Here is an 18,813-nt window from a genome sequence, read left to right as displayed (position 1 = left end):
AATTAAACTTACAAACTAACTGATCCTTTAAAGATAAGAATGAGTCATAAAAGTTCTAATGTCTGCTAAATCTTCACATAATAACTGACTCATTTGAAGTAAATTATCATACGCTTTTTAAAAAAATGTAAGTTTAGTTATTTATAATTTGAAGTCCTGTAGTTTAGTGGTTAGAGCACTCGTCTTGCAAGCGAGAGGACCTGGGTTTGATTCCCGGGCAGGGTGAAAGGTTGGGCAAGTTTCCTTACTCCATACGCCTCTGTTTACCTAGCAGTAAGTAGGAACCCGGTTGTAAGTCAATTGGTGGATCACTTTTCTGGGGGTAATGACCCTATCAAAAATAAACAAATAAAATGATAATAATTTGGTCACTCAATCCATGACTCTGTGTAATGGATTTTATCTCCTAATAGAGATTTCTAGTAATTTCACTTTTATCCCTAAAGTTAATCAGCAAATATCCAGAATATTTATCCATTCTTACATCTGATTTAAACAGATGATCTATCTTTGGCCGACCCTATAAACCCTTAACACCACGTGGATATTGGATAATTTCTGCTTATATTTGTCCCTCAAAACCTTCAGTTTTCATTCCTACCAATATTTATTTAGCTCATTTTTTTAAAAAAGACTTGATATAGCATGAAGTTTGTTCTAAATACAGTATCCACTTAACTGTGGAAAGTTTCAGTCGGTGATCAATATTGATACCAAAACTCTTATCCTTTTCAACCTATGTTAACGGACAAATCAGCCTTCATTGTTTCAAAGTTTATTAGATCACATTTATTGATGTGAGATTTAGATTTACCAATCCTTAGTCTGGCTGCTTAATTGTTCCGCATCTTACTAAATTCTGTCAATTTTCCTTATCCTCTTCACTTTACCTCATAGCTCAGCGGGATTCAATTTGTGAGATTAAGCTGATCATGTGTAAAAAGGGAAGTCATGAACAACCAACAATTTGTATTCCTTTTCATTAGCCATTAATTACATAATTATTGGATTGCATGAATTTTAGCCAGAGCCTCATCAATTTGCTTGTGTATAGATAGAGAAGGAGCTTGAAAAAGTTAGACACCAATATGTTTTATATTAACCCTTTACATTGCACTTACCCATTTTATGATTGATGAGTGAACTCTCCTATTACATGGTAAGAGTTAACTTGTTAAGAAACACAGGAACTAAACTCAGGCGATATAGTGCTGTTTATGGTAACTAAACAAAATATCTTATAATCTGACAAGTGGGGAATTGAGCTAATGTGTTTAGATATCCATGATACAGAGAGAAAAAGTTACTATTATCAAATATTGATACAGATCATTACGTCAAAAGCGAAGAGCCTGGCGAGGAATAATTTTAGCACAGAGGAAGCCAACATCATAAAAACCCAAACTATTCCTAGCTAATAATGCATTTTAATTATTTAGAAGTCAAATAGAATATTGAAGGGGCAGCCTTTCAATAGAGGGATTTATTTAATAGATCTGCTTTTTGCAACAGAATCATAAAAAGGACACATGAGAAGAGGCCAAGAGAGATCATGGTGAGCCTGATGTGATCCAACTTTTAAAGGATGAAGAGCCCAGAATGCTGTTTTCATATTCTAATTAGACCAGACTGGAGAAGGGACATATTTTTTAAACAGTTTTTTATTTTGATTTGTTTATAATAATAATCCTTGCATTTGGTGTCGCACCATATCACGTCATTGAGATGCTACTCTACGTGGAGGGCGCTATATAGGTGCAAGTTGTTGTCTCAAGGTGCTTCACAGAATCTACTGTAAAGTGTGTATTTTGTGGGAGAAACACAGCAGCCAATTGCACACAGCAGTGTTCTACAAACAGTCATGGACTGAGTGAATTGCCAATTGCCTTGCAACTGGGTTCCTACTTACTACTTGGTAAACTGAGGCATGTGGAGTAAGAAAACTTGCCTAAGATTTTGCCCCTCCTGGGAATTGAATCCAGGTCCTCTCGCTTGTGAGGCGAATGCTCTAATCAATAGGCTATGGGATTTCACTCCAATTTTCACTGAAAAAGTAGCTAAAATGATGTTGTGGTGGGAAATAAATCCAGAGAAAAAATAATGATCTGGATTAACTGGTTGAAATATTCTTTATAGCAGCTTCTTGCTCCAATAACATAAAATAGCATTTTAAACAGTTTGAAGATCTAGTCGTATTTATTGCTTTGTAGGATAACAACAGAGAAAAAAAACTCAAAATGTGTTTGTTGTTTGCCAAAGGCAGCAATTAAAGAAAAGGTAAGTTCACTTTTGAGTTTGAAGATCCTATTTATTGTCTTGTTATGAGAGCATCAATGAAACATTGATATGATGCTGTTTCCTTCGTAAGTTAAACCATTTGTTTTAAATTTAAAATTTAAAGTTTTAGTATTTTCCATCCAATATCAAAAAATCTCAAGCAGCAACACTAAAATAATTACAGTCACAGTGCGAAGAAAATGGAAATGTCCAATTGATTGGGTATACTATTTTCGTCACTTGGATGAAAGCTCCTAGCTGGCACTGGAAACTGCCTTCTCTGTATCTATGTCAAGAAGGTCTTTAATAGCTTGATAATATAGAAATATTAGAAATCCAAATATTAGGAAACAAGCTACTATTTGTAATGAATATGAAATAGGAGGTCCATGCACTACATAAGCCATGTTGTTCTTTGCCACTCTACAGGAGGATGGGGTGCCTCACTGTTTCAGTTGGGGAAACAAAAGCAACATTCATCTGCAGTTAAAAACATGATTTTCCCCTCCCTCCAATTTCCAATTTTTAAAATTAGATTTTTCTTTCCCCCTCATTTTTCTTCTTGTGAAGGTGTTGACTCAAGCTGGGGTATGATTCCATACGCATTAGCTTTTTGGTAATTGTGACTATCGTGTGAGATGAGACATCATCAGCAGGCTTTTCACGTGTGAGAATGGGCATCACAGTTAAATCTGATTCACACTTTCCAGCAAGTGATCGGGGCAATAACATTCATAATTATTTTCATCTTCCCCCTTAGCCCATGGTCACTGAAAACAATTGTAGCTACCATTTTCTCTTCCCCCAATTCTACACCTGGTCTTTGTATGTCTTGCTCTCAATAGCGTTCCATTCCACTGGATTTCTTCACATCGTTCAGAAACATCTATTATGTATGGACACTGCTGTGTGCAATTGGCTGCCATGTTTCGCTCACAATTCACTTTATAGTATAAACAAAACGCAAAATACTGCAGATGCTGGAAATGTGAAACAAAAACAGAAGTCGCCGGGAACACTCAGCAAGTTCTGTTTTTGTTTCACTTCATAGTATATTCTGTGAAGCGCTTTGAGACGTCTAGAAGATGCGATAAAGCTCTATATCAAATGCAAGGATTATTATTATGTAAACCCAAACCACTAATAATTTGTTCTGTGTTTTCTGCACATGCTGCATCACACAAAAAATTGGTGGATCAGAATAACTGTTAGGAAATACCAGTGAAATTGTCTCAGATTGTTAAAAAAAATTAAGGCTGAGTACTTGAGCTTTTGTAGTTAAGAAAATGCAGCTATTGTTGCAGAAGAATTTATTGTGAACTGTTGCTGCGTTTGGTGTTATTTTTGTAAAAGTGAAATTGAAGCAATCACGTCTAAATTTGATGTGTGTTTAAAATACTGTCATTTGTTTCTTTACATGACCAATTAAGTATAACCTGTGGAGTCAAGTCTGCTTGTTTTGGAGTCAATTTCTGTAAACTGAAGCCACGCTGAGTAACAGAAGTGGAAAATTTGAAAAAATTCCCCTGCTACAGCTTTGTACTGTGTCATGTCTCCATAATGGCTCTGCAGTATCCTCAGCTACAGAATGCGCAGAGCAAGAGTTGGGCTGACAGTATCATAAGGCTGTAACTCAATCAAGGGTCTCAGATGATCAACTAAATCATTAGAGTGAAACCTGAGCCATTGTGAATATCATTTGAACCTTTAGATTGTGTTACAGCTGGTAATTCATTCCAACTGCTATTTGTCAAACATATAATGATTAAGAGTTTTTTTTAGGTGTGCAGTTCTTCATGGTACTGTTGGTGATGTGCTAGCTGGCCTGGCTCATTGCCATGATCTGGAGGAGCGGACTAGTTATTAGGTTCTGAGTTTCTTCCCATCTGGCTCCAAATAACCTTGCAAGCCAAAGTGCATTTGGGTAGGGCGGTCCCAGCTGGACAACCAGGCAGGAATCTTACCAGTGCTCCGCAATGATAGGCTGAGGTAAACAACACCATTAAACCCATACACACTTTGGAGTCCTTTTTGCCTCTGGCCAACCTGCTGTAAAATTCTCCAGGATTAGGTAGAAAAGGATATGTGCCTGGGAGAAGAGAGGGTGTAAACAACAACTTGCATTTATATAGTCTCTGTCAGAGTGAACAAACTGACACCATGAGTATATGGAGTTTGGTATGGAGAATCAAGTACGGTAATGGTTTGTTTCCTTGTTTCCTAACCCTAACCCTGGCTGACCGAATAAGATGTGGTGCAATATCAAATGCAGTCCAGTCAAACTGTCGTCAGCTTAAATCTGCACATATACACCTATCTTTTTTCGAGCAGAATAGCAAGCACGAAAACCCTGGTTTAACTTTCCCTCTAGGACAGTGAACGCTCAAGCCACTTGTAGCATCCCCAACAATTGCTCTAGCTTAGAGCTAATTCGATAGAGACTGCATGCAAGTTGAGCTGTAACCTACTGTGTGGCTGAGCATCAGTGCTTTGTCTCAAAACTCACAGTGTGTTACTAAAATTACTTGTACTTGGAAAACAAAGGTAACAAAATTTGACTCAGAAGTCCCCTATGTGCTTTACCATTATGAAAGTGGGAAACCCAAAGATATGTCACTTCAAACATTATCATTGATATGGGAGTTTCCATGTCTTAACAAAAATTACCTTATTAATCTAAAATATTAGATTTAGATGGAAACCAGACCCTTAGAGAGGCCTAGGGTATCATTCATTACATCTATATGTTTTGAATCAACGTTAATGCAACCAGTTTTCTTATTGAAGTGACCAATTTATTATTTTTTTCTTGAGGGATTATTATCAGGCGTGTGGAGTAAGGAAACTTGCCCAAGGTTTCGCCCTGCCAGGGATTTTAGTACAATTTAAGAATTCTGCTGAAGTAATGTTTCAGTGGGCTTCATCTCTTTCACTTGCCTATGATCTTATGCCTCATATTAAATTTTAAGGTGAACAAGTGGACGAATATTTGTGACCACAAGATTGTATCTCGAGAACGAGTAATAGATAACTTGTAATACCGTATCACCTCGAAACATCTCAAATAGCTTCACAAGTACCACTATGACGTATAGCAATAGTTTTTGCAGGCAAATTCTGCAGTCATTTTGGCCATCCATGTCTCACAAATAGCCAGATAATGGATGACTAATTAATCTGGAGGATTTTTGGCCAGGAGTACTTTGAATGAATCATGCTTGGTTCAGACTGAATAGTTATTTCTGGTGGTGTCACTTCAGAGCAGACATTGAGATGCACTGCAATGATATTTCACATCAATGGAAAAGAGCACTGAGCACATTGTGCTAGGATAATCAATTGTGTTACTACCACACCATTTAATTTACTAATTGGACTTTTTTTTTAAAACTTGGTTTGGACGTGTCTGATTCCAGCATGGATCTCTTTGCCATTGCCGAATGGAAATATAAAGTTTAATATATGGCAGCAAATATGTGCCTCGGATCTTATGTTATACAATAACAAATATAGAATAACAAGAACTGCAAATACACAAGTGGATGGGAGTTCAGAACATTCAAGAAAACCATCAGCCACTTTTAATGTATTGTGTGGCTGAATAAATAAATATAACAAAATATTTGACAAAACCTATTATAGCTATGGGGCAAACAGCTCCGGGAAGGAACAAGCATCAGACATGATGGGCTAAATGGACTCTTTCTTGTTCACACATACCAAGTCTATATACAGTAGTTTAATAAAGTGCTATTTTAATGGTCTAATTTGGTATTTTGTTGAGACCTTTTAGTGCTTGGAATATAATAATAGTAATACTTGCATTTGATATAGCTCCTTATCACATCTTCAAGATGTCTCAAAGCGCTTTATAGACTGAACTGTAAAGTGAACTGACTGTATATTTTATGGGTGAAATATGTGACATGAACACAAGAATAGCAGGATGTGGCTTGACCAATATATAATCAAGCCACATCCTGCTACACTCTTTATAGTGCCTTATCACATTGTTGAGACGTCTCAAAGCGCTTCACAGGATATAATGCAAAGTGCATTGATTGTGTATTTTGCGGATGAAAAGCGGCACTAAGAGAAACTCCCTTCTGTTTTGGGAATGTGCCGTGGGATCTTTAACATTCAGCTGAAAATAGTGTCAAGTAATCTTTTATGTCCACCCAAACAGGCAGATGAGACCTCCGATTAACATCAAATCAACACGGGTTTATATTTATTTTTTTAAAAATGATCAATTCTGTGAAGCGCTTTGAGACGTCTCGAAGTCGTGATAAGGCGCTATATCAAATGCAAGGATTATTATTATTGTAACGGCCAATAGATCTTTGACCTGAAGTCCTGAAGTGTGCTGTAACCCACAAGTTTCTGACGTGGAGAAAATAGTACTACTAATAGAGCCAAAATGACACATAAATTAAATTTTTAAAGGGTTGTGGTGACATTATTAATCCCAAAGTTGAAGCTTAAGCTATTTATTAATGTCATCTCAACCCTGAAATGTGTCACACCCTTGAAAAATCACTTGGACCTGAGTTATTCTTTATGGTGCACAGCACATATAGTTTATGGATTATAGCTTTACTCTATTTTCAATAATAATAATAATCCTTGCATTTGATATAGCACTTTTTCACGTCTTCTCGACGTCTCAAAGCGCTTCACGGAATAGACTGTAAAGTGAATTGACCGTATATTTGTGGGCGAAACGCGGCAGCCAATTGCGCACAGCAGTGTCCCACAAACAGTCGTGGATTGAAAATGACCAATTTATTATTGTTTTGTTTTGGAGGGATTATTATTAGGCTCTGTGTGGAGTAAGGAAACTTGCCCAAGGTTTCGCCCTCTGCCTGGAATTGAACCCAGGTGTCTCGCTTGCAAGGCGAGTGCTCTAACCACTGAGCTACAGGACTCCAACCAGAATAAGTCTTTGAGATGAAATTTATGATGTGTTAGTTAATTCCTATAGTCCTAATTAATTATGGGGAAAAAGTGAACTAATATTAATAAAACAACTAGTCCCTGGTTATACTGGAGACCCTTGCTCCCAATGTCCTTTTCAGTGATGGAGCCCTGGAGCCAGCCATACCACATCTTTGATGTGCATGTTGTGGAATTGAGCTCATCATTAGTCGGATATTGGCTTAATTAAAAAAAGGAGATAAGACGGTATCCTGCTAAATGCTAAATGCATGGCATGTCTAGCTTTTGGGTGGAACAACTGAAAAGGGTGTGTGTAAGTGTGTGTGTGTGTGTTGGGGGAGGGGGGGGGATTTACACCCTTCCTGACTTCTATTTGGAACATCCCTATGCATGGACCTCAGATTAGGGCAGGACTAGCCTTGACTATAATGTTTCCCTTCTCCCTCGCTGGCGAGGATCACGCACACAAGTCAGTTGAGTGAGGTAGTGGAGGGCATCTAGCGCTCATGGAATAAAAATAATAGGTGTACAAGGAAAGAGCAGCTCAAATAAGGACGTAGCATCAAACATGAATGAAGGGTCGAATGATCTGTTTGTGTACTGACATAGCTATGGTATTCTGGTTGTGAAAGACCGTCCTCAGTTTAACTGGCAGCTGACAGAGTGGCGACAAACATGGTGCAGTCTGCATGTAGATATAGTGATCAAAGAAACATCAGGCATAAATATGCAGAATTCCATCATAACATGAATGTGCATTCTACAAGATGTGAAATGTGTATTAATTTCTATTACAATACAATACAAAATTACATTTGTAAAGCGTCTTTCATGTCAGGAGGACATCCCAAGGTGCTGAACAGTCAGGGATTAGTACCCAAGTGGGTGGGGAGGATTGAGATCAGCGAGGGTGGAGGGCGGGGCGGGTGGGGTTAGGAGGGTGGCCAAAGGCATGGTTTAAGAGGAGGGTCTTGAGGCGTGCCATGAAGGAGGCAAAAGAGGGAGTGGGGCGAAGGGAATGTGGGATGGAGTTCCAGAGGGTGAGGTCAGAGAGGCTGAAGGCCCGATCCCGGGTGGGGCGGGATGGGCGGGGACATGGAGGGAACGGATAGCTTTATAAGGGGTTAGCAGGTCGAAGAAGTAGGAAGGCGCAAAGCCATGGAGGGCCTTGAAGGTTAGGATGAGAATTTTGAACTCCAATCATAGTGTGACACAGTCTGAGATCAATAGATTTTTAAAAACTAAAGGGATTAAGGGATATGGGGATAGGTCGGATAAATAGAATTAGGTTAGAAGATCAGTCATGATCTTATTAAATGGCGGGGCAGGCTCGAGTGGCCGAATGGCCTACTGCTTCTGTTTCTTATGTTTTTATGTAACTCAGTCCCCTGAGAGAATGGGGAGCCAGTGGAGCCGGCTGAGGGTGGGTGTGATGCGGTCACAGGGCCTAGTGCGGCAGATGACATGAACTGCAGAGTTCTGGATGATCTGCAGCTTGTGGAGGGAAAAGTTGTGGAGGCCAACAAGTAGGGCGTTGGCATAGTTGAGCCTGGTTATAATCAAGGCATGTATGAGGCATTAATTGGTTATATTGTAAGCATACAGTTTGTCTCTGCTGAATGAAACTAGATTTTGCTGAATTGATGGCTTACAGCCCATAACAAAATTTCTCCCACTGCCGATAAAAGAAAGCCCAAAGAATTGCACAAAGCAGAATAAATCTGGGAGCAGTTGATGAGCAGTTGGATGCAATGTGAGCACCAAAATTTTCTATTTGCATAAATTTTCTGTGGTTAGGTTTATATTCTCTGGTACACCTTAAGATAAAGTGATAAGCAGAACAACTATTCCAAAGTATTCAGTGGTTTGAATGCTGACAAATGAAATTAAAAGCTGATGACCTACAGTCATTTAGAACTAATTGGCAGCAGATAAAGGAAACTGCCTTAGCAGGAAATTTCTAAGATAGCTGCAGTAATCCCTCATGCCCTAGCTTTATTGATTGTTTTTAATGGATAATTTTAGTTTTTTTTGCCGATTTTCTTCCCTAAGTTCTTCTCCTGAGGCATTTAACTCCTTTTATCTTCTTCTGGGGTGCGGTTCCATAGGTGCCAGATGCCCTCCAATACCTCACTTAACTGAACCTGTGTGTGACCCTGACAGTCAGTATTCAAGATTCCTTCAGCCAAGAGTGTGTGCACTTCCAACAGAGATTACACAATCCTTCCTGGTTTTGGCCTCCATATAGAATTTTTTAAAAGATTTAAACTTGTTGCTTTACATTGAGGAAAATGCCCCCTAAAAGCATGATTTATACAGGAGTCAGTCCTGTAGCTCAGTGGTTAGAGCACTTGCCTTGCAAGCGAGACACCTGGGTTCAATTCCAGGCAGGGCGAAACCTTGGGGAAGTTTCATTACTCCATACGCCTAATAATAATCCCTCAAAAACAAACAAAAAAAATAAATTGGTCATTTTCAATCCACGACTGTTTGTGGGACACTGCTGTGCACAATTGGCTGCCGTGTTTCGCCCACAAATATACGGTCAATTCACTTTGCAGTCTATTCTGTGAAGTGCTTTGAGACGTCGAGAAGACGTGAAAAGCGCTATATCAAATGCAAGGATTATTATTTATTATTATATTTACTTAAGAGATCTGATGCCACCATGGCACAGATTCTAGTACAGTATTTATACTATTAGAGATCTAGGTGTGTTTACCCAACACAAAATTGAATATTGCAATTGACAATATTTCCTGCAATGTCCATTATTGAATCCATTTCGGGTTTTATGATCTTTTTAACAAAACTTAAATTTAATGACATGAAATTTGAAATTTATTCAACCATAAAAGACTTGAAATTTATATTATAAGGTGCTGCAGGAGGGGATCAAAAGATCACATGAGCAACGGTACCCGCTTCCAATCATAGTGTGATGCAGTTTTTCCATGCTGCATTTATACATCTATATCTGCTTTGCTCTCAGTAGTACAACAATGTGGTTTGGGAATCCCAATTTATACTTCCTGTGCTATTATTGATGTGAACTGAGCCGAAATAAAACAAAACACACAGTTTCTGAAGTTTCTGCTCCCTGGAGGAACATCAAAATCAGGTGTTTGTTTTCTCATGTTATCAACGGCATGGTCACACAGTTGGGTCTATAACAAAATCAAAAACCTGGGAGTTCAAAGTTGCCGGCTGTTGAGCTTTGAGTAAACCACAGGGGAGTGAGCCCATCATGATTTGCTTCCAGTATCTTTGTATTGAAACCTCCTCCAGGTGATAGAAGGAGTGGGGCTTGAGTAAATTGTACTGCCTGAGTCAACAATAACAACAACTTGCATTTATATAGCGCCTTTCATGCAGGGCAGTGCCTCGGAGCATTTAAACACTGTTACAAGTCACAGTTAATGCTGAACATTTGAGGTCAAATCACAGCCTAAGTTGCAGCAACTTACGTTGTTTGTGCAGTATTAGTGCAGCCTTTCATGAATATATTGCACTGGCGTCATCCAAACTTCCTGGCAGCCTGCTCCACCTGTTAAATAACCTCTGTGGAAAAAAATACTATCAGGTGTTTGTTCTGAACTTGCCCTTGACAACCTTGAACCCGTAATTAAAACTTGCTGTTAGTTCATTAAATTTGAAGCAATGGGTGGTAAATCACAAATAATGTTGAAATGTGTGGGCAGCAGTTTAATGTAATGTTTAACATTGCAACAACTGTGGAACAATTGACCTGTTTTAACAAAATACTCACTGATCTTTATTGAGGCCCTCAATAAAGCGTTCCAACATGCTATCCTACGTGAAGGGCATTATATAAATGCAAGTTGTTGTTGTAAAGTGAACAATTGGCTTCTGTTCCCTAAAACAATTTAAGTTAGTCTTTTGCATAGAGATGAACTTATCCATAGACCAAAATGGATATCTGCTGATAAAATAATCTATAATCTGTCCCTCATCCCCTCTACTTCACCATCGGCCGCCATGCTTTCAGCCATTAAATTATTTATTTATTTAATAATAATTTTAATTTAATAATAATAATAATCTTTGCATTTGATATAGCGTTTTTCACATCGGGAGGATGTCCCAAAGCGCTTCACAGAACACACTGTAAAGTGAATTGACTGTATATTTGTGGGCGAACGCGGCAGCCAATTGCGCACGGCAATGTCCCACAAACAGTCGTAGATTGAAAATGACCAATTTATTATTGTTTTCGGTTTTGGAGGGATTATTATTAGGCTCTGTGTGGAGTAAGGAAACTTGCCCAAGGTTTCGCCCTCTGCCTGGAATTGAACTCAGGTCTCTCACTTGCAAAGCGAGTGCTCTAACCACTGAGCTACAGGACTCCAAATTTGTTGCAATGTTAGATATTTTCCAAAATACTGATGCCCACACATTTCAACATTATTTGTGATTAACCACCCATTGCTTCAAATTTAATGAACTAACAACAGCCCTTTCCTCGGAACGGTTTTAATTACGGGTTCAGGGTTGTCAAGGGCAAGTTCAGAACTGATACCTGATAGTATTTCTTTCCACAGAGGTTATTTATCAGCTATTTAATATTATATTTAATATAATATTATATTCAATATACTATTAAATAACTTCATACTAAATACTGTTAAATAATATTATATTTAAATAATAATATATTCTGGTAAGCGCTTTGACACGTCTCGAAGATGTGATGAGACACTATATCAAATGCAAGGATTGTTATTATTATGCCCTGAAACTTTGGAACTGTTTCACTCCACCTTGCCTTCTCCTTACCCATTTTCAGATCATGCCTGAAGATCTTCCTCTTTAACCATACTCATTTCATTTAGGCCCCCACCTCCTCCCAGCTCAGCATCAGGCTCTGCCACTGATAAACTTTCCTGGTGTTTGAGTAACTTTATTACAATAGCATCAATATTGTATCAGAATTACAGTGCGAGTTGAAATTGTACAGTAACTAGAGTGGGGTGAAAATGTACAGAACGCATCATAGATCTCTGGCAGTGTAAGGAATAAGTAGTTTTGAAATATTTTGTCAAGATATTGAAAGTCAACTCAATATAAGTCGAGGAATATTGTGCAATACAAAAGAGGAAATTTATATTTAAATTTCAAATACAAATGTTTTATGTGACATTTATTCTTGTCTAACAGGTCACCTTCCGATGCCCACAATTGCTGTGCTTGATGGCGCTGCCTTAGGAGGAGGTCTAGAAATGGCTCTCGCCTGTGACATCCGTGTGGCTGGTAAGAAAGAACTCAATTACTTAAGCTTGTTTGGAATTCTGTGCTCTTTGAAGTGCAAAGTAAATGTCTACTGATATTTCATCTTTAAAAGGACATTGAAATATTGCAAAAGATTTGGAGAAGATGAAGATGATTCCTATAAGTTTCCTTTCTACAGAACAGTTGACAATAATAATCTTTGCATTTGATATTGCCTCTTTCACTTCAGGGGACATTTCAAAGCACTTCATAGGATTTACAGCAAAGAGTAGCAATTGTATATTTTGAAGTGAATGTGGCCAACAAATAATGTCAAATAGATCCTGAACAGAAAGAGTTGATGCTGCATTGATTACCTCTTCAAAAATAAAAACCAAACAAGTGTCTATTTGAGAATAGTTTGGCAGATTATAGGGAACATAATAGACAAATACTCCATAGACCTAATCACTTTGTTGCTACTTGTATTGGGTTGAAGCAGAATTGGGGGAGGGGGGGGATTGATTTTGGAGGGCACTGTTTCCATATTCACAATTTGGTTGTTGCAATTAGTATGGATATCGGGCAATGCTGTACATTTGTGGGCCTGTAATACATGACTGTATCCTGTCACCTTCCAATAACAGGCTTATCAACATTCTTACACAAAGACATTATTGCTTTAAAGTGAAAATAGTTTATTCAGTTCCTTGCTGCATGTTGGTGGCAGCTATTTGCAAGTACATTTCCTGTGATTATTATGTCAACCTATATGTCAGCCGGCCTCAGTGGTAACATTCTCGCCTCTAAGTCAGAAGGTTGTGGGTTAAAGCCCCACGTAGGGACTTGGACTCACAGTCTAAGCTGACACTCTTATGCAGTGCTAGGGATGCGTTGCATTGTTGGAGGCTCTGTCCTTCGGATGAGATGTTAATGTCAGTTAAGGTGGATGCCATAGCACGAGTTGAAAAGAGAAGGGAGTTTTTCTCAGTGTCTTGGCCAACAATCCCCTAAATAAAAATTGGTTACTCATTCCATGGATGTTTGTGAGGCATTGCTGTGCATAAACTAGCTGCTGTGGTTTGCCCATGAAATACATCGTCAAACCCCCTTACTTTGAGACGTCTTGACAAAATGATAAGGTGCTATATCAAAAGAAGTATTATTGTTATTGTAAAACTGAGCTAAGTCAAACAAGTATTTTTATCCCCTACGCCTACACCTACACACAAATGGAGTAAAAATAGTACAACAGCTCATTCATATCATCAACCTGCTACACTTGCTTATATATGAAAATGAAGTCCACTCACAGTTTGTTGCGCAGTATTGTGTTAGCAATTGCCGACCAATCTTATAATTAAATCAATGTGACTTTAAAGGCCACTTTGTGAGTTTTTAAGGTTTTTTTGTGTTCATTAAATTTAAAGCGAATGGAACATAATTACATGGAATCATCAGTAACAATATTGTATTGATTTAACCATCACATTACTTATTGAAGTTCTGCAAAGAAAAGTTTCAAAAGTTTCAGGCAGGTCAGCCAAATAAACTAAGAAAATGGGGAAAGTGGAGAAATCCAAAAGTACGCAGTTCATTTTTAAAGTTAGAATTTCATGTTCTGAGGAAAATATAATGGGTATAGTTTAAAATACCCAATAAATACAAACCTCTGGTTTCGTTACTGACATTAAATATTTTTATCGTAAAATTAATGGAAAATTAAAAAAAATTTGAACAGAAAGTTTCTGTAGTGGAAATGATTGAACAGGTGACCTGAAAAACTTCCCTCTTTAAATTACTAACCTCTATTTCATTACTTGTATATGTAGAAGAAAAATCCATGCAAAAACTGAGGATGTCTTTGGCAAATAAATTATAAATTGTTCAGAGTCGGGTCTAAGACAGTTCAGGGTTGTTATCGTAAAGTTCAGATAACTAGATAATCTTGAACCTTTGCTCTTTTGGTTTATCCTATAACTTGAACCATATTGATTATATAATCTGCTGGACATTTAAATACATAAAAATGGAGCAACTTTTCCATTTACAAATATTTACTGGAACAACTGATTACTACTATCCTGTTGGTAATTTGGCTACGTGCAGAACATGATGTATTCTTGTTTTTTTTAAAATGCAAGTTAGATTGGCATTTAGAAACAGGCATTTGAGACAGTTTAGATGGCTGAGTCAGAGAATTCTTGCTGCCTTATGTTGGCTGCAGAAACTATCTCTAAAGTCGCACTTTAGAAGCCTCTAAAAGCAATAATTAATAAAGAACAAATGAGAAACATGGCTCCTATGAAAGGGCACAAAGTTCAGATGTTAAGTTTTAATCACTGAGCCATGAGATGAGATTGAAGATTAAAAGGTATTTCATGTTCCTTATCCTTGGATCAGTTGTTTGTAGAGACGTATTTCCTATGTAAAATTTAGTTGCATTTGCGCTTTTGAAACTACTGTTTATAACTACGAAAAAAATCTTGCATTTTTTTAATTGCCTTATGTCGCAACACCTTAAAGTGCTTCACAAGTAATTACTATCAAGTGTAGTGACTGCTTTTGTAGCAAATACAAATATGTTTGCCTAACAAAATATGCATTTGCTACACTTTATAATAACTCCTTTGACGTCCTTTCAGACATCCTTGTAATATGAAAGATGCTGCATTAAATACAAGGATTATTATAAACAAAATATTCTTTCAGTTTTCTCTATTCCTCTCGCAAATGTCTAACTCGTCCTGCGGTATGGTTCAATGGACATTCTCCTGTATCTCGGTCAAGAAATAATTTTTCATGAGTGAATCAATACAATGAATCTTGTGCAAAATACGTGACCGCTGGGAGCATCACATAGTGCCAGTTCCTGTCCACACCCAAGATACTTTCCACACCCAAGTACAAATGTACTTTCCAACAGAGGCTATGAGAAAAGTGATTAGATGATTTTTCTCCTTACGTGAGAAACTGAAGATAATTATAGCGCCCCAATTGTTGTCCTGCCTGAGAACCTGCAACATTTGTGTTTGTTTAAGTGCTCCACCAGCAGGGGTTAGTGGATAGCAATCAGGAATGCAAACACTGGCCTGCTTTACCCTGAGGGTGATAAAACCAATTGTAGCATCTGAGAAAAAGATGTTTGTTCATTACATTGAATTTGGAATACATTTTTCAGAAGGTGTATCTCACCACGTATATAAATATTCACCACAAAAGTGTGGCATTTCAACCTATCTGTCTTATGACACAACTCAAAAATATGAAGATTCTTTTTAAATTATTTTTTATCTGTGATCATCAAGTTGCTGGTTCTGTGATGTCTTGAAGACACTCGGAAATAGTGAAACTTGCGCACTTTTCATCATTGCCTTTCTCACCTAGCCTTGTATCCTTATTTGTATATTGATGATACAGATTCCTCAAATACCTAATACCGCCTTTATATTACAAGTTTGCTTGCAGGCAGATAGTCGTAAGGAAAGGGAAATCGTAATGAAAAGCAGGCAAATTTCTCGGGACCAAACACACCTAAAATCTTTTTTGGAATCGGATCTACATTTGCCTCTGCAGAAAGTTGCCTTTAGTTTCAGAAAGAAAAGGGTCAGTGCCAAAGCAAAAGAGCAAACTGACCTTCAGCACACGTGTGGAACATATGGCGTTGTTGCACAACTGGTGTGATTGCTTCATGTGCTTCGTGTGAACAAAGCCTTTCAAACAGATTTTTTTCTAATTGTCTCCACCCAACAACAGTAGCTGGAATTGTTTGATATTCAGGTACGTGTCTTAGCCTTTGCTACTGTTTTTCAGGCAGCAACAACAACAACTTGCATATCCTTGAAAGGGAGGGGAATTGGCCGCAGGCATGGTGGAAGGGGAAAGGTTTCAGGTGTGATTTGAAGATGGGAAAAGAGAGGGCCAGATGGAGGAATTGAGGCAAATAGTTCCAGTGATTCAGGGCATATTAGCTGAAAGCATGGCCATTAATTGTGGAGCGGAAGGGGGGAGGGACATGCCAAAGACAAGAGCTAACTGATGGTGGGCGGCAGGTAGAGGAGTGTGTGGTGTGAACAGACTGGAGAGATAGGGAGGTCCCAGATTGCAAAGAGATTTTAAAGTGAAAGTGAGGATCTTAAAATCAATCCATTCTGCAGCAGGGAGCCAGTGGAACATGGCAAGGACTTGGGTAATGGGGATGCAGAGCTTGGGACGGGTGAGAACAAGGGTGGCAGAGTTTTGAATCATTTGGACCTTGTTTACAGTGGAGCTGGGGAGACCAGCCAGGAGCGCATTGAAAAATCAAGGCTGGAGGTGACCAAAATGTGAATGAGAGTATTAACAGCGTTTGAAGTAAGATGGGGTGAAGGCAGGCGATGGCAGAGGTTGAGGTGGCAGACCTGGTCAGGGACGGGATGTGGGAAGGGAAGGATGACTGGGGATCAAATCTGATGGCAAGGTTGTATACTGATTCGGTGAGATATAGGCAGGGTAGGTTAAGGAGTTCAGTACCGTGGGTGAGAAGATGTTGACGGGAGCTGAGGCCTCTGTCTTGTCCATGGTCAGTTGCAGAAAGTTGCCGCTCATTCAGGCCTCGATGTCAGACAAGAGAGAACATTGAATGGACTCAGGTTGTAACTGGAGTAGGAAAAATAGATTTGGATACCATCCATACCCATGTGGAAGTTCTGTGCGGATGATATCACCAATAATAATAATAATAATAATAATAATAATAATAATAATAAGAGGGAGCATGTAAATAAGAAAAAGGAGTGGGCTCAAGAATAGAGCCTTGGGTATACCGCAAGTGACCATGAGAGGAACTTGAACCAGGAAAGGATAGCCTCACTGGGGCTAATGAGGGAGGAAAAGCGGTTGAGGATGGTGGGATGATCCATTGTGTCAAAGTAACAGAGAGGCCTTGGAGAACAATGAGGCAGAGGAAGCTCTAGTCACAGAGGGTGTCCTTTGTAACCGTGATAAACACTGTCTCAGTGATGTGAGCAAGGTGGAAACCGGTCTGGTGGGGCTCTTGAAGGGAGTGGGAGGAAAGGTGTGAGTGAAGCTGGTGGCAGTAATGAGTTCCAGAACTTTGGAATGGAAGAGATGGGCCAGTAGTTAGCAGTTTGGTTAGCAAAGGATCAAGGTTGTTTTTTTTTGAAGAGAGGGGTGATGACCGCAGTTTTGAAGGGGAGTGGTACAGTACAGAGACAGAGGAGAGGGACAGGGTGACTATATCCACCAAATGGGGGGAAGAGGAATGGCGGTCACTACCAGTGGTCACCAGCTGTGTAGGGGTGGGGTTCAGGGAGCAAGTGGAACTGATTGATGAGGGTTTTGAGGGATGAGATAAAAATGGGGGCAAAGGGGTGTAGGGAGGGAGCAGTGGTTGGGGCAGTGGAAGAGTTAAGAGGGGTTCTTGAAGACACGGGTCAAAGGCAGTGGGGAAGGGAAAGGAAGCATCCAACCAAGCAGATGTTGTCTGTTTTCATTGCGAAGAAATCCAGGACCTCTTTGCATTTGGCATCTGAAGTGAGGATGGAGGGTGTTTGAGGAGGGGCACAGAGGATGAGATGTGTGGGGGAAAACCGCAGCTTGGGATTGTTTGGTTGTCGGACATCCAGAGAAAGAAAACTTTGAAAGTTCTTGTGCATATGCAAAGTGTGTAATATTATTAAGTCTCACTTCCTTGCCATCCTCCCTTCCCCTCCCCCGATCAACTGACCTTCTGAAGGAAAGATGATGCTGTTACTATGACAACATTTAAAAGAGAAAAGGATAACGATATGAACAATAAAAGAACAGTTAATTGAGTTTAGAGCAGTTGAATGAGGTGGCAGTATAGGTTCAGAGGGCCCAATAGCTTCCTCATATTGTAATTTCTATGAGGTATATTTGAAAATCCAGTGATAACAAGATGAATGCTGCTGCTTGTGGTTAATTCTATCCATCTCTTTTTGGATATTATCTGAGATCTAGTCTGAACAGCCATATTCTGCCCACGCACAGTGTTTGTGCTAAGGATAGCAACAATATGAAGCAGCACTGAGTCACCAAGAGGCAGGAACATTATAAATAACAACTAGAGATGCAAGACATCTAAATACAGTGATAACAAGCAAGGAAGAGTGTATGTTATGTCAGGGTATTTTTAGGTTTAGGGATATATTAAGGAGCTACGGATCTGGAATACACAACGGCAAAATGACAAACAAAAGAGGAAATATATAGCTTGACCCAAATAGTTTAAAGAATAAATGTTCAAGGTGTTTTCTTTTAAAGGCATGAAAACAGAATTCTAAAAAAAATGCAAATTCTTGTACATCTAACTCTCTCTTTAGCTCAGGGACGAATTGATCAATCAAA

General features: G+C 38.9%; 1 protein-coding gene across 1 annotated transcript in view; it reads left to right on the top strand.

The window, feature by feature from the left end:
• The window catches only part of auh (AU RNA binding protein/enoyl-CoA hydratase), a 135,756-nt gene that overhangs the window by 63,634 nt on the left and 53,309 nt on the right, over positions 1 to 18,813 (top strand). Inside the window, exon 5 of the mRNA XM_007900031.2 lies at positions 12,394 to 12,486. Within this exon, the coding sequence (XP_007898222.2) occupies positions 12,394 to 12,486 (93 nt within the window). The remainder of the gene's footprint in view (positions 1 to 12,393; positions 12,487 to 18,813) is intronic.

Source organism: Callorhinchus milii, unplaced genomic scaffold (assembly GCF_018977255.1).
Source record: "Callorhinchus milii isolate IMCB2004 unplaced genomic scaffold, IMCB_Cmil_1.0 Scaffold32, whole genome shotgun sequence".
Classification (NCBI taxonomy): Eukaryota; Metazoa; Chordata; class Chondrichthyes; order Chimaeriformes; family Callorhinchidae; genus Callorhinchus; species Callorhinchus milii.
Note: the sequence above shows the minus strand (reverse complement) of the source record. Positions and strands in the feature narration are given on the sequence as shown.